At 44.1% G+C, this 11,920-nt stretch overlaps 1 protein-coding gene across 1 annotated transcript; it reads right to left on the reverse strand.

Moving 5' to 3' along the window:
* Positions 1-103: 103 nt before the first annotated feature.
* On the reverse strand, positions 104-2,870 carry LOC147257840 (uncharacterized). Its single transcript, XM_086210334.1, has 7 exons — positions 2,857-2,870; positions 2,525-2,663; positions 2,168-2,311; positions 1,763-1,903; positions 1,092-1,163; positions 741-901; positions 104-419 (listed from the first exon to the last, which is right to left on the reverse strand). Exons 1-7 carry the CDS (start codon positions 2,868-2,870, stop codon positions 395-397), a joined length of 696 nt encoding a protein of 231 aa, XP_086066460.1. The 3' UTR covers positions 104-394.
* Positions 2,871-11,920: the final 9,050 nt, after the last annotated feature.

Here is an 11,920-nt window from a genome sequence, read left to right on the forward strand (position 1 = left end):
CTGGATGAAACAGACGATTGAACACGAGACCACAGCAGCTGCATTTATCGGTTTTCTCATCATCCTATCAAAGTCTTTATCGTATAAAGACTCTTCTGTTTTACTTGACCACTTGAATAATCGGATAACTCCAAAAGTCATTTAATGATCAGTTTTACGATTGTATTATTGGGTTTTTTTGTTGATGTCGTAGCCCGAGACATGAAAAACTTCAGTTCAAATCAAAAACAAGAAGATGAGGCCGAGCAGTCGTCGATGTGAGTCAGGAGGTCTTGATACTGTCGCTCTGGAAACTGGGCCTGGCACACTGGGCACTGATAGGAGCTTGTGTTCTCCAGGCTGGGGACTTCTGAGGGCAGTGTTCTGTAAAGTGGGTCATTTTGAGTCTGACGCTCTAAACCAGACTGGCAGGGTTGCTCCTGAAATATAAGACCACAAAAAAAAAAGGTGCTGAGCTGTTCTTGTCCTCAGCTCTTCATTTTTGGTCTGAAGAGTCTCCCGCAGCATTGCGACCTGCTCGCTTGTGTAGGTGAGGTCAGTCTGAACACAGGCCTCCCGCTTCTCTCTATGATTCTGCTGCTGAATAACAGCAACACATCAAAGTTATGGAGTAATTTTTGAGGACCGAAAAGAGGTTTTACAAGATAGAGCGAACATCAACTCTTTACCAGTACAAAGGATAATCATAAACAATCATAATAATTTGTCGTCTTTCAAGCGCTGTCAGAGAGGATGCCCACCATCTCAGGCTTTGAAAAGCGCCATGCCAGAAAATGATTGGTGGGAACAACCAATGACCCTGGTGTATTAAGACCAAACTACTGGGAACATGGAACGTCACGAATTTCCTCTCCTCATCCTCCTTCTGCTGCTGCAGCTGAGCCTGCAGCGAGGCCACCATCTGAAAGACACAACAAAAAAAGGAGAGAGGTTATAGGATATTTTCCCCGCGTCGTTCGAGACGTGATTAAACCACAGTATTTAAGTCACTATGTCGCAGATATCGTCAGTGTTTAGCGCCGTACCAACTTCAGGATTCAGCCAGAGGCCGTTCTCGCGAGCTTAAATTAGCAACACATGTTGTGCTTTACCTGCCGGTGCTGGGCTGTTCTTGTCCTCAGCTCTTCATTTTTGGTCTGAAGAGTCTCCTGCAGCCTTTTGACCTGAGAGGAAAAAGTTAAACACATTGGTGGACTCCAGTAAACAGGATAGCGGTCATGATCGCTGCTTCTGTTTGAGAAATCAAGTGTGACCGCCAGCACCAGGTGATCCAGTTTCATACGATCCACTTGTGGTTCTTGGCTCCCGTGAGTTCCCATAAACAAACTTGACTTATGGAGTTCAGAGAGTTTACTCTGACTAAGTAACTGTTTAGGCAACAAACTTGAGGTTTATGGCTGAAATGCATGTTTGTATTGTTCAGTGAAAAGCAAAGAAGTTGTGGCTGAGGGTCACATTAGCAGATGGCTAAGCCAGCAAGCTACATCAGCTCAGTGCCTGTAAACACTGGTCAGGAGAGTTTGGAAATGACCTGATTGCCATGTTATTGTTGTTGAGGTTGAAGAGCAGATTGAAAGAAATGCTGTCAGTGTTGCAAATATCACAAGTCTGCAAGCTTCATTTCTCCAACAGAGTGAGAATCTCAGAAATGTGGACATTCATCCCAGTTGTACGCTCATTGTTCACAGTTTGAAAGGAAAACTTCAAGGTTTCATCTTTTAAGATAGTAAGTGGTGATGAAATGGAATCCTTCAGTGTTTACCTGTTCCTTATGAATTTGGAGCTCCAGTTTAGTTCTGGTAATCACGTCATTTTCAGTCGGATAGACCAGTTTGTTTGTGCAGGGGAGGTCAGTCTGAACACAGGCCTCCTGCCTCTCTCTTTGCATCTGCTGCTGGTACGCCTGCAGGAGAGCCGAGTGGCGAGAAGCACAATATATTATGAGTAAGAGCGAACATCAACTCTTTACCAGTACAAAGGATAATCATAAACAATCATAATAATTTGTCGTCTTTCAAGCGCTGTCAGAGAGGATGCCCACCACCTCAGGCTTTAAAAAAGCCCCGTGCTAGAAAACGATTGGTGGGAACAACCAATGACCCTGGTGTATTAAAACCAAACTACTGGGAACATGGAGGAAAAGGAGCCGCAAAGTTGGTCGTCCTACCAGCAGCTGTGACTTCAGGACTCCAACAGAAGCCACCTTCTCTTTCAGGTTCTTCGTTTTGCGGTAGATTTTCCTGAACGTTTCGTATTTCCTCTCCTCATCCTCCTTCTGCCGCTGCAGCTGAGCCTGCAGCGAGGCCACCATCTGTAAGACACAACATAAAATTAAAGTAGGATTTTCTTTGACTACAAGGAGAGGTTATAGGATATTTTCCCTGCATCGTTGTGAAAAATGACACCACACGTCTGCTGGCATTGCTCATGAAACGGCTGTGCTTTAGTCAATGATGGCGAGGACAATGAGTGAGACGTGATGAAACCACCAAGCGATCTCCTGATTGGCAATCTTCAGGCTCACCTCAGGAGTCAGGGAAGCAGAGTGGCGGGATTTGATCCCCAACCTGGTGGCCATGGCGGACAGCATCTTTGCTGGGCCCTCTGTGTTCTTCACAGTGTCGCTGTGCTGAGGCTCCTGAGCGAAGTGCCAGCCCGCTCTTCTGGAACAATCAGGGTCTTAGCGTCTTGCTCAAAGACACTTCAACAGCGGGGAAGTGAGGACCGCACTTGGTCACCCCAGCTCTGAGTCACGTCGCCCGGATTAATGGTGGAACAATAACGAGCAGCGGTGGTTCAGTCAGTGTGACGTTCAGGCAGACGTCAGCCCAGCTACACGCCACAGGTCACATGCACCCAACAGGTGTCATCCTTTAGCCTGAGACTGCTAAGGCTTCATTTTCTGCCTTTGACCACTTGAGGCAGTATAACCTCACACATCACATCTCCAAGTTCCAATTGAGATCTTGGACCAACAAGGTGATGCTGAACATAAAACAAATGATTACCTCTACTAGTATGGTGCAATCTAGCATAGCATGACGACCCTTCCTGCTCTTTAGCATGCTAATGCTAACTTTGAGCCTCTTGATTTTGGAAGCAAGAGGAATAATCTCCACCCAGAGCAATATTATAAACATTCTGATTAGCATTAGCTTAGCATTAGCAAACATTGCTATTATTATGCTCTTTCCCTGTCACTGACGCCTGAAGCGTGCGTGACCGTCCATCTTTACCACAAGCGTTAGCATGAATAAGCCTTAGCATGCTAAGCTAACTGGAAACATTTCGGTGGTTAAAGATCAAGGTAATTTTGATGATTCAGGAATGCTTTAAGGGAATTGCTTCAGACTCACCACAGACATCCACTGGGACTCTGTCATAGGCCCACACCCATGAATATCTAGTTTCATCTATGCAAGCTACCACAGTTTGGGTGTTCCACTTCAAAAAAATGAGAGGCACACAGTAGTTGGAGCAGCTGTTTGTGCTGAACCAGGAACAGTGAGGACTCAAGTGACATTTGTCTGCTCAGGCCTGTTCAAAACAAACTCCAGCATGAGCACAAGTGCTCCATAGTTTGACTCAACCAAACTAAACAAGGAACATGTAAACAAGGAACCTGTAAACAAGGAACATGTAAACTAGGAACATGTAAAGGTGCCTCCAGAAACTGAATGTGAGTCAGTATCATGTCCTCTGAAGGGATGGAAACTCAGCTCTGACTCAGTTTCTGGTTCACTGCTTGTTTCACTCCAGTCTTTTTTTCATACTGTAATGCAATTAAAACCACATTAAATATTAATGTGTGTGTTTGTGTGTGTGTGTGTGTGTGTGTGTGTGTGTGTGTGTTTAATGTATCTGAGGCCTTTTGTTTCTTCTCCTGTATAAATATACCCACTGACAAAAGAAATTTCCTATACAAGTTGACAATCTCCAGTATGACTGCGGGGTAAATATGCTATGCTTGAGTCTGTGTATGTGTGTGTGTGTGTGTGTGTGTGTGTGTGTGTGTGTGTGTGTGTGTGTGAGAGAGAGAGAGAGAGAGAGAGAGAGATGAGAGTTCTTGTCATCCTTACCAGGACTGTACAGTCATGTGGTTCTCATTAAAATACTTCCCTGAGTTTTGGATAAAAGGACTGATACTGCATAGTCAATATGTTAACATGTTAGTGCAGTGTGTGTGTGTGTGTGTGTGTGTGTGTGTGTGTGTGTGTGTGTGTGTGTGTGCGCGTGTATACATGTGAACTTTTAATCTCAGTGAGGACATTTTGGTCTGTGCTCACTCTCTGAGACACCTTGAGATGCCAATTTTCTGGTTAGGATTTGGCTTCAGGTTCAGATTATTGTGTGAATGCACACTTATCTTTGTACTGTCCCCCCACGCCAGGCTGCACAAGCACACACGCACACACGTAGCCCCCCAGCTAAAACACACATGTTCATGTCATGGAGACAATCCGTTTACAGAGTCACACAGTGAGACTCGCTTCCCTTTCGGACAAAATTAAGGGTGAAGACTTGTTTAAAGGTCAGGATTAAGTCTTCAATGAATTTAAGATGATGCAATGCCCTCTGATATTCTTGAAACACAACCGCATGTCTGTGTGTGCACGTCTGTGCGTGTGTGTGCATGTGTGTGCGTGTGTGTGTTCGTGGTCTTGAATAATCCTACTTTTGATTAAAGTCCTAATCAGTTGTCTGACTTGTGTTTCAGCTCAGCTGGAAAAATTAACACTGTTAATGATACTTGTGTGTGTGTGTGTGTGTGTGTGTGTGTGTGTGTGTGTGTGTGTTGTGCTGCTGATAATGAGGATGAAAACAAATCCCTCAGCATCACAGACGTTGCCTGGCAAATAAGGAGGGACTCATAATCATATGATTGATCAAAAGTGGAAAAAAATCTTCATGGATGACCTAGCAGCTACTTCTACAAAGCTGATTAACTTGGAGCATGTGAGTCCGTTAAATGATATCACAACTGCACACATACCACCCAGTGTGTGTGTTTTTGTGTGCAACTGCATGTGTGTGTGTTTCAGTCAAAGGCGCCTCCCAGGAGTTGCGTATTATCTGCAGGGAATTGAAGCGCAGAATCCCTGATCACAAGATTTCACAGCAGTTAACAGACTGAGTCTGCTGTGTACATTGTGTGTTACATGGTGTGTTACACTGTGTGTGTGTGTGTGTGTGTGTGTGTGTGTGTGTGCATGCATTTGTATGCGTATGTGCTGGAAAGAGAGAGAGATAAAGAGTGAGGGAGAGAGACAAAGTTAACTTTTGAGTGTGTGTGTGTGTGTGTGTGTGTGTGTGTGTGTGTGTGTGTGTGTGTGTGTGTGTCAGAGAAAAAAATGAAGTGGAGACAAGCAGATGCAATCTTTGACTGACAGATGGAGTAGTGGACATTAATTGAGGAGAATATCTTTTATTTTGGAGTATCTTTTACATCTGTAATTGGACTTCATGACCTTGCCGTGGGTGTACTTGGAACAACTGTACTTTTGACACATTTTCCTCAAACTGCTACATTACAACATGATATTCCTTCACTGATATCACCCTTCACCAAGTTTTCTGTAAAAACAAAACAAAAAAACAAGCGAAGCGAGCATCAAATGTGGCAACACCATGCTGAAACAATTCTCTCTTATTTTCCAAACACACAATATCAATATCAAGACCTCAAACCCCTTTAGATGTCTAACCACTTGATACGTTTGAGAAGTTCTTGTTTGAGTACTTCATGTGGTTGAATATCCAAACAGAAGGGATCCTGGGAGCCATAGCAATTGTAATTATAAGACCACAAGAAGGTAGGAAATCGCACGACAGCTCTGTACACAGAGGTGGAGGTAGCAGTGGATGGGTTTGGTCGGTGATTGCAGCGGAAGACTCCTGTAGGGCGGAGAAAGCTGTTTTAAAGGCCGCTGTCATTTCGCTCCTGTTTTGATGGGATTTTTGGGTGCTGTTTTGTATCAGAGGGTCGGAGCGAACGTCTAATTCAGCTTTATCTTTTGAATCTCAACTGGATTTTACATGGCCAAATGAAAACAAACGTCCAAACTAACCCTTCTAAAGGGAGAATTCATGTTTTGTACTTGATATTTCACAGCTCTCTGTGTAATTTACACAGTAAACCACAGATTACAATAACATGGGCGTAGGTGCGAGTCTGTGACCAAAGTTTACAGATCCTCGTATGATGACAAATCAGAGGACATGGATTGAGAGTGAAGGTTTGCACCAAAAACAGTAAATGTAGGAGATACAGTAAAACTATCATGTCATACACACACACACACACGCCAGTTTATTAGGTATAATAGCGGCTCTGCAACAAATCATGAAGACTGCAATCCTTTTTTATTGAATGTGAGAGGAGGTGTGGTCATCATATCAACCCGAACTCACACAGACAGGATGGAGTGAAATCAAGAACAGGTTTGTTTCTGCTTGTAAGACACTCAGAGGCTTGTGTTCATGAGCCTTTTAGGGTTGCGCCATTTAATAAAACGAGAACACAAACAGACTTGGGGGGGGGGGGGGTCAGTAGAGATGGACCTAATAGGTGAGAGCTGGAGAGGACAACTCGTCCAAGGGAAGATCTGTTATGAGGATGGATTTTTTTGTAGTAACAGTATGCAGTACATAGGAAATAGTCAAATGCTGAGGTCCATTTTTCATGACCTCCTTCTTCTTCTTATCTTCTAACTAGCACCTCTCCCACGGTTGCACCGCAGGCTCCACAGACCTCCCCCCTGCATCCTCTCCACGTTATCACTCTCAGCGATGGCAGCAACCGGATAATAAAAGCCTGCGTGAGTGAGACACCAAATGAAGTGAATAATGTAGGGGAACAGGGAGGGAATTACCTCCTGTTTCATTTGGGTTGGAGCCAACCGACAGCTAATCATTCTGGATTAATATCGCCGCACTCCAGAAGCTGAGGGGAAAATAATGATTTCTTAGCTGTTCTTCCCTTTCTTCTCCCTTTCACAAATCACCACAAATTAGCCAAAGAAAACTTTCAAGAACTCGCTTTTGCTAACAACAAGACGAGAATAACAATTAAGTATATTTTGAAGCCTCTATCTTTACTCTGAAGAATAAGAATTGACACAGTAAAGAAATGACCTGGAAACCTGCAAGCTCGTTCGCTGTCAGGCAGGAGGCGAGAAAATGACAGTCAGAAACGAACGCTTTGTATGGGGCACAAGATGGACCCCCATTCCCTTTGTGGCCGCAACAAAGAAATGAAACTATTCAAGATTATTTGTGCATCATTCCCTCGGATTTCACGTATTCGGTTTCTCCAACGTAACGCTGCAGTTTTGACGACTGCTGCTACACAGCAAATGTTTACCACGGAGTTTAGCTTTGGTTTCCTTTAGCTCCGGCTAAAAGCTTCAACCCTGCTGTTCCTCGCTGACTCCTGAAATGTAATGAGAGGTTTGCTCTCCCCTTTTCCTGGTGAGTCACCCCTAACCCTTCCTTCTCCTGTCCCTGAAAGCCATATCGTCTGCCCTGACCTCTCTCAGCACACACTGGCCTCCACGTACTCAGACAACACCCCTGACCTCACCCTCAGGCTCTGCAAAATCTTTTACGCAGAAACTGAATGAATTAAAGTACATGGTGTTAAATGAAAAGTGTCTCCGTGGCCTTTGACCTTTAATTCACATTCATCTGCTGTTTTTTTTTTTTTTTTCCAGAGCTGTGGGGGCAGTGGAAACCCAATTCTGAGCAGGAAAACATCCAAAAATGTTGCGTTTGAATGACGAATTGGACAAATGAACCACAAATAAAGCCGCCGAAGGTCTTCCTGTTCTTGTTTGTTCAAACTTAGACACACGGATCTTGTGGAAAGTGTCTTAACTGAATGGTTCTTTCTAAAACAGACTGTCCATTTACAACACTTTCGGCAACTGGTGACCTCCCTGTGTGTGTGTGTGTGTTAATTTGAAGCTGCATGGGAACAAGGATCATATATATCTTTAGGAAGCTATAAAAATGTTACACCCCCCCCCCCCCAAAAAAAAACTTGCAAATCAGCCAGATCAGTTTGTAAAAACCCCAGCACCTCTGAAGTTGACTTGAACAGGCTACAGTTACACACAAAACCCATCTGGGTAATGATGTGTATTGGATGACGCTGAGCTCAGTTTTTCTCACAGTCAGTATTAAATCGTCTTTGACTTAAACGATAGTCAGGTTGGGTAATAAATCTTCGCGATTGACGCGGTGAATGTCAGATGAACTTCAAAAAAAAATTGCTGGAAAGTTAAAGAAAGAAAGAGCTGGACCAAGAGGGATTTAGGACTTGGGACAAGCCGATGTTTAGTGAGAGACCGATACATGAGAAGTGAAACTGTAATTTGTTTTCTCCCGCACGATGAAAGCTGGAGGCTTCAGTTCCATGTAAGCCAGAGAATGCATGAAATAAGGCAAAAGGCTTAAAGTTTTTATTCTGCAGAAAATTTAAGGCTAACAAAAAAAAAAAGACAAAAACTTCTCGTATTCACTCTTACCAAGTCTTAAATGTTGACACCAAAGATGATTTTATTGTGTTAATCCCCCATCATGTTGCTGTCTTTTCTGACCTCACACAGCCTCAAATGAAGCCGCCTTTTGGATAAAAGGGAGCCAAGGAAGATCAATGTGATGTCCTCGTAAGCACAGCGTTTGTGCCCGCTGCTGAGTATGAGGTGTGTGAGGGATAATCGGCCTTCAAATATGCCGAGGCACGAAGCCGTCGGGATGAAAGGAACCGTCACCTTTTAGTTTGTGTGAATGTGATAGTGAGGAAGAGTCTTATCTTATCAGGGTTGTACAAACAGGCCTGCAGTCGAGGTGCTGCAGCTGTCTGACACCTGCAAATCTGCACTCGCAAGCCTCCAATTACACCCCCCCCACACACACACACACACACACACAAGACTTCACGCAGTACTACTGTTACCTCAAGTTTTATTTATTTATACAGATTATTCCATGGAGGTTTTTATATCTGTTCACCATCAACAAGAGTAAAAAGTATTGTACGCACCCCTGAAGTGGCAATGTGAGGGTATGAATTTCTATATTTTTTTTAAAAGACTGTGACATTTTCATTGACTTATTTATTCTTTTGGACATAGAAACATTCTTTTTTCATATTGAGGTTTCCAACAACATGTCTTGGCCTCTAAATAATCACATTTACAGAATCCAATTTCTTCAATTATACCTTGTGACTTCAAAATGGAGACGGCACGGTGGTGCAGTGGTCAGCACTGTCACCTCACAGCAAGAAGGATCCGGGTTCGACCCCCGGCTGGATCTTTCTGTGTGGAGTCTCCATGTTCTCCCTGTTCCTGCTGGGTTCTCTCTGGTACTCCAGCTTCCTCCCACAGTCCAAAGACATCAAGAGGGGACCAGGTTAATCCAGACTCTAAATTGACTGTAGGTGTGACTGTGAGTGTGAATGGTTGTCTGTCTATAAGTGTTGGCCCTGTGATGGACTGGCAACCCCGCCTGTCGCCCGAAGGCTCCAGGGATAGGCTCCAGCCCCACCACGACCCTTAACAGGATAAACGGTAGAAAATTGATCGATGGATGGATGGACTTCAAAAAAAAATTTTTTTTCTCTCAACAGCCTTCCCAGGGCTCTGTAGAAAAGAGATAAACAGATCTACGTGAACACGCAACCCAAATCTATATTCTGATTGGCGGTATTTGACTTCCTGGGCTGCTCCAATTATCACACGCCTGTTAGAAGGGCCCTGACTTCTGTCTGACAGGAGCCAGTGGACCTTTACGAGCTGTCAGGGAAATCTCCCTTTTAGGTAATGAAGTAGAGCGTAGGTAGAGGCATACTGTAAAACTTTCAGTCGATCCTATTGGCAGCCCCTCTCAAACTTACAGACCTTCAACAATTTCACACACACACACACACACACACACACACACACACACACACACACACACACACACACACACACACACACACATTATTGAGTGTACACACATTTTAAGCCATGAAACTAAGCAGTTTTATGCAACTGGCCCCTGTTCCTGAGTCTGTGGGGCTGCTGGAGGTTATTCTGTTAATTAAGAAGGTAATAGGGCCAAATGTCTTGCATGGAAAGTTAGTTACAAAGTTAGTTATAGTTAGTTACAAAGTTAGTTATAGTTAGTTACAATGTACAATGTTTGCCAGCAGTGTTCAGCCAACAAAACCTATATGAAGACCAAAACCGAGGCAGTGAGTGGATCCAAAAGTGTATTATGTCTTTCAATTATTCACGAATGGATGGAATTTGTGTCTGGTCACTGTGGGGCCGCCACTAGCTTCAAGCTAAATATAAGAGGCTGGTTCCGTCTGCGTTCTGGAGTCACAACGGAATGATGCAGGAGGGAAAAATGTCTTCACAAGCTCAGTAAACCTCTTTGTGAGTATTTGAAAGGAAAAGTAACTCTTTAGACAGAAGGAAATATAGAAAAGTCCATCCATCCATCCATCCATTTTCTAACCACTTATCCTGTTAAGGGACGTGGGGGGGGGGGGGCTGAAGCCTATCCCAGTGGTTTTTGGGCGAGAGGCGGGGTTCACCCTGGGCAGGTCACCAGTCCATGGCAGGGCCAACACATAGAGACAGACAACCATCACACTCACAGCACTCTGGATGTGATATCATTCTCCTACTGATACCCAATCCTGTCTCGTTAGCGGAGCAGAAAAGTGATCAGTGCATCCGTCTCATGATTCACATCTGATGCTTGGCCTACCACATTTCACTGAAAGAAGTCCAGTAGTTTTTTGTTGTTGTTGTTTTTTTCTTTTTATGTAATCCTGCTAACATCAACAGACGCGTCCAAAAATAAAAAGGAGCCAAAACATAAGAGAGGGACGGAGGATCTATAAAAAGGTTCGTCTATCAAGCTAAGTGATCAGAGCTTCAAACATCCGGCCGCTCAGATTAAATGTCACCTTAATCAAAGCGGTGACGGGGCCTTCAAATGAACGCAGAACTTTCATAACACGTGACCGTAAGACACATTCAAGTAAAATCTCTGGTTTTTAACAGAAAAAGCAAGGTGCACGACGCATCCTCTGCAATTCAAGCGGCGGCAAATGCGAGCGTGTGAATGAGTAATCTCCTTGAGAGAGCAAATTAAATCAAGGATAAGTGATACCAAAATAAATCAGCACAGTAGTGCCTGTTGTCACCAGTGAGTCATCGCATGGCGTGAGAAGAACGGCCTTTTCTCAGACACACACACACGCACACACGCACACACACACACACACAAGCTCATAGACTCAAACAGATACACAAAATCTGCTGCCCTCACAGTGCAACACTTTCCACTGACACTGATAAGCGAACCACCCTGGGGACACGTCGAATCATTTTTAGCACTGGTTTAACATTCTGTGCGTGTTTGATTGACTATCTCATGTCAAGTGCGCACGTGTTTGCGCGGCTGAAGGTGCGTCCGTAAGCTGGAGTGATGCTTGGACCAAACAGTGTTTCCTGCCTTTCATGAGTAGGTGTGTTTCCCTCCTGTATCACTGCTTTGTTGTCATGTTTCGGGGTTGATGCGGCTCCCTGGATGGATGTTTGGTATTGCTGTGAATGTGTGATGCTTGAATCTTGTGTCAATCGGTGCCTGGTTGTGAGTGATGTTCATTGTTATAGCTATTTATTCTAATTTTTTCTCTTTTATCAATGAGTCTGCACCCTGACTGTGCACCTTAATTTCATTGTATAATGACAATAAAGTGTCTTGTAGCTTGTATCTTGTATAAAACAACACAGCACACAACAGGTGGGGATGAAGGCAGACGAGGAAGCCACCGGTGAAGGTGAATAACTCAAAAAATTGGTGGGAAACAGGCAGACGGGCGGCCACGCACCAGTAGGCACGAGGGAAGAAC

The sequence above is a fragment of the Aulostomus chinensis genome, chromosome 8 (assembly GCF_037954235.1).
Source record: "Aulostomus chinensis isolate RoL2024-O1b breed Wild chromosome 8, RoL_Achi_v1.0, whole genome shotgun sequence".
Classification (NCBI taxonomy): Eukaryota; Metazoa; Chordata; class Actinopteri; order Syngnathiformes; family Aulostomidae; genus Aulostomus; species Aulostomus chinensis.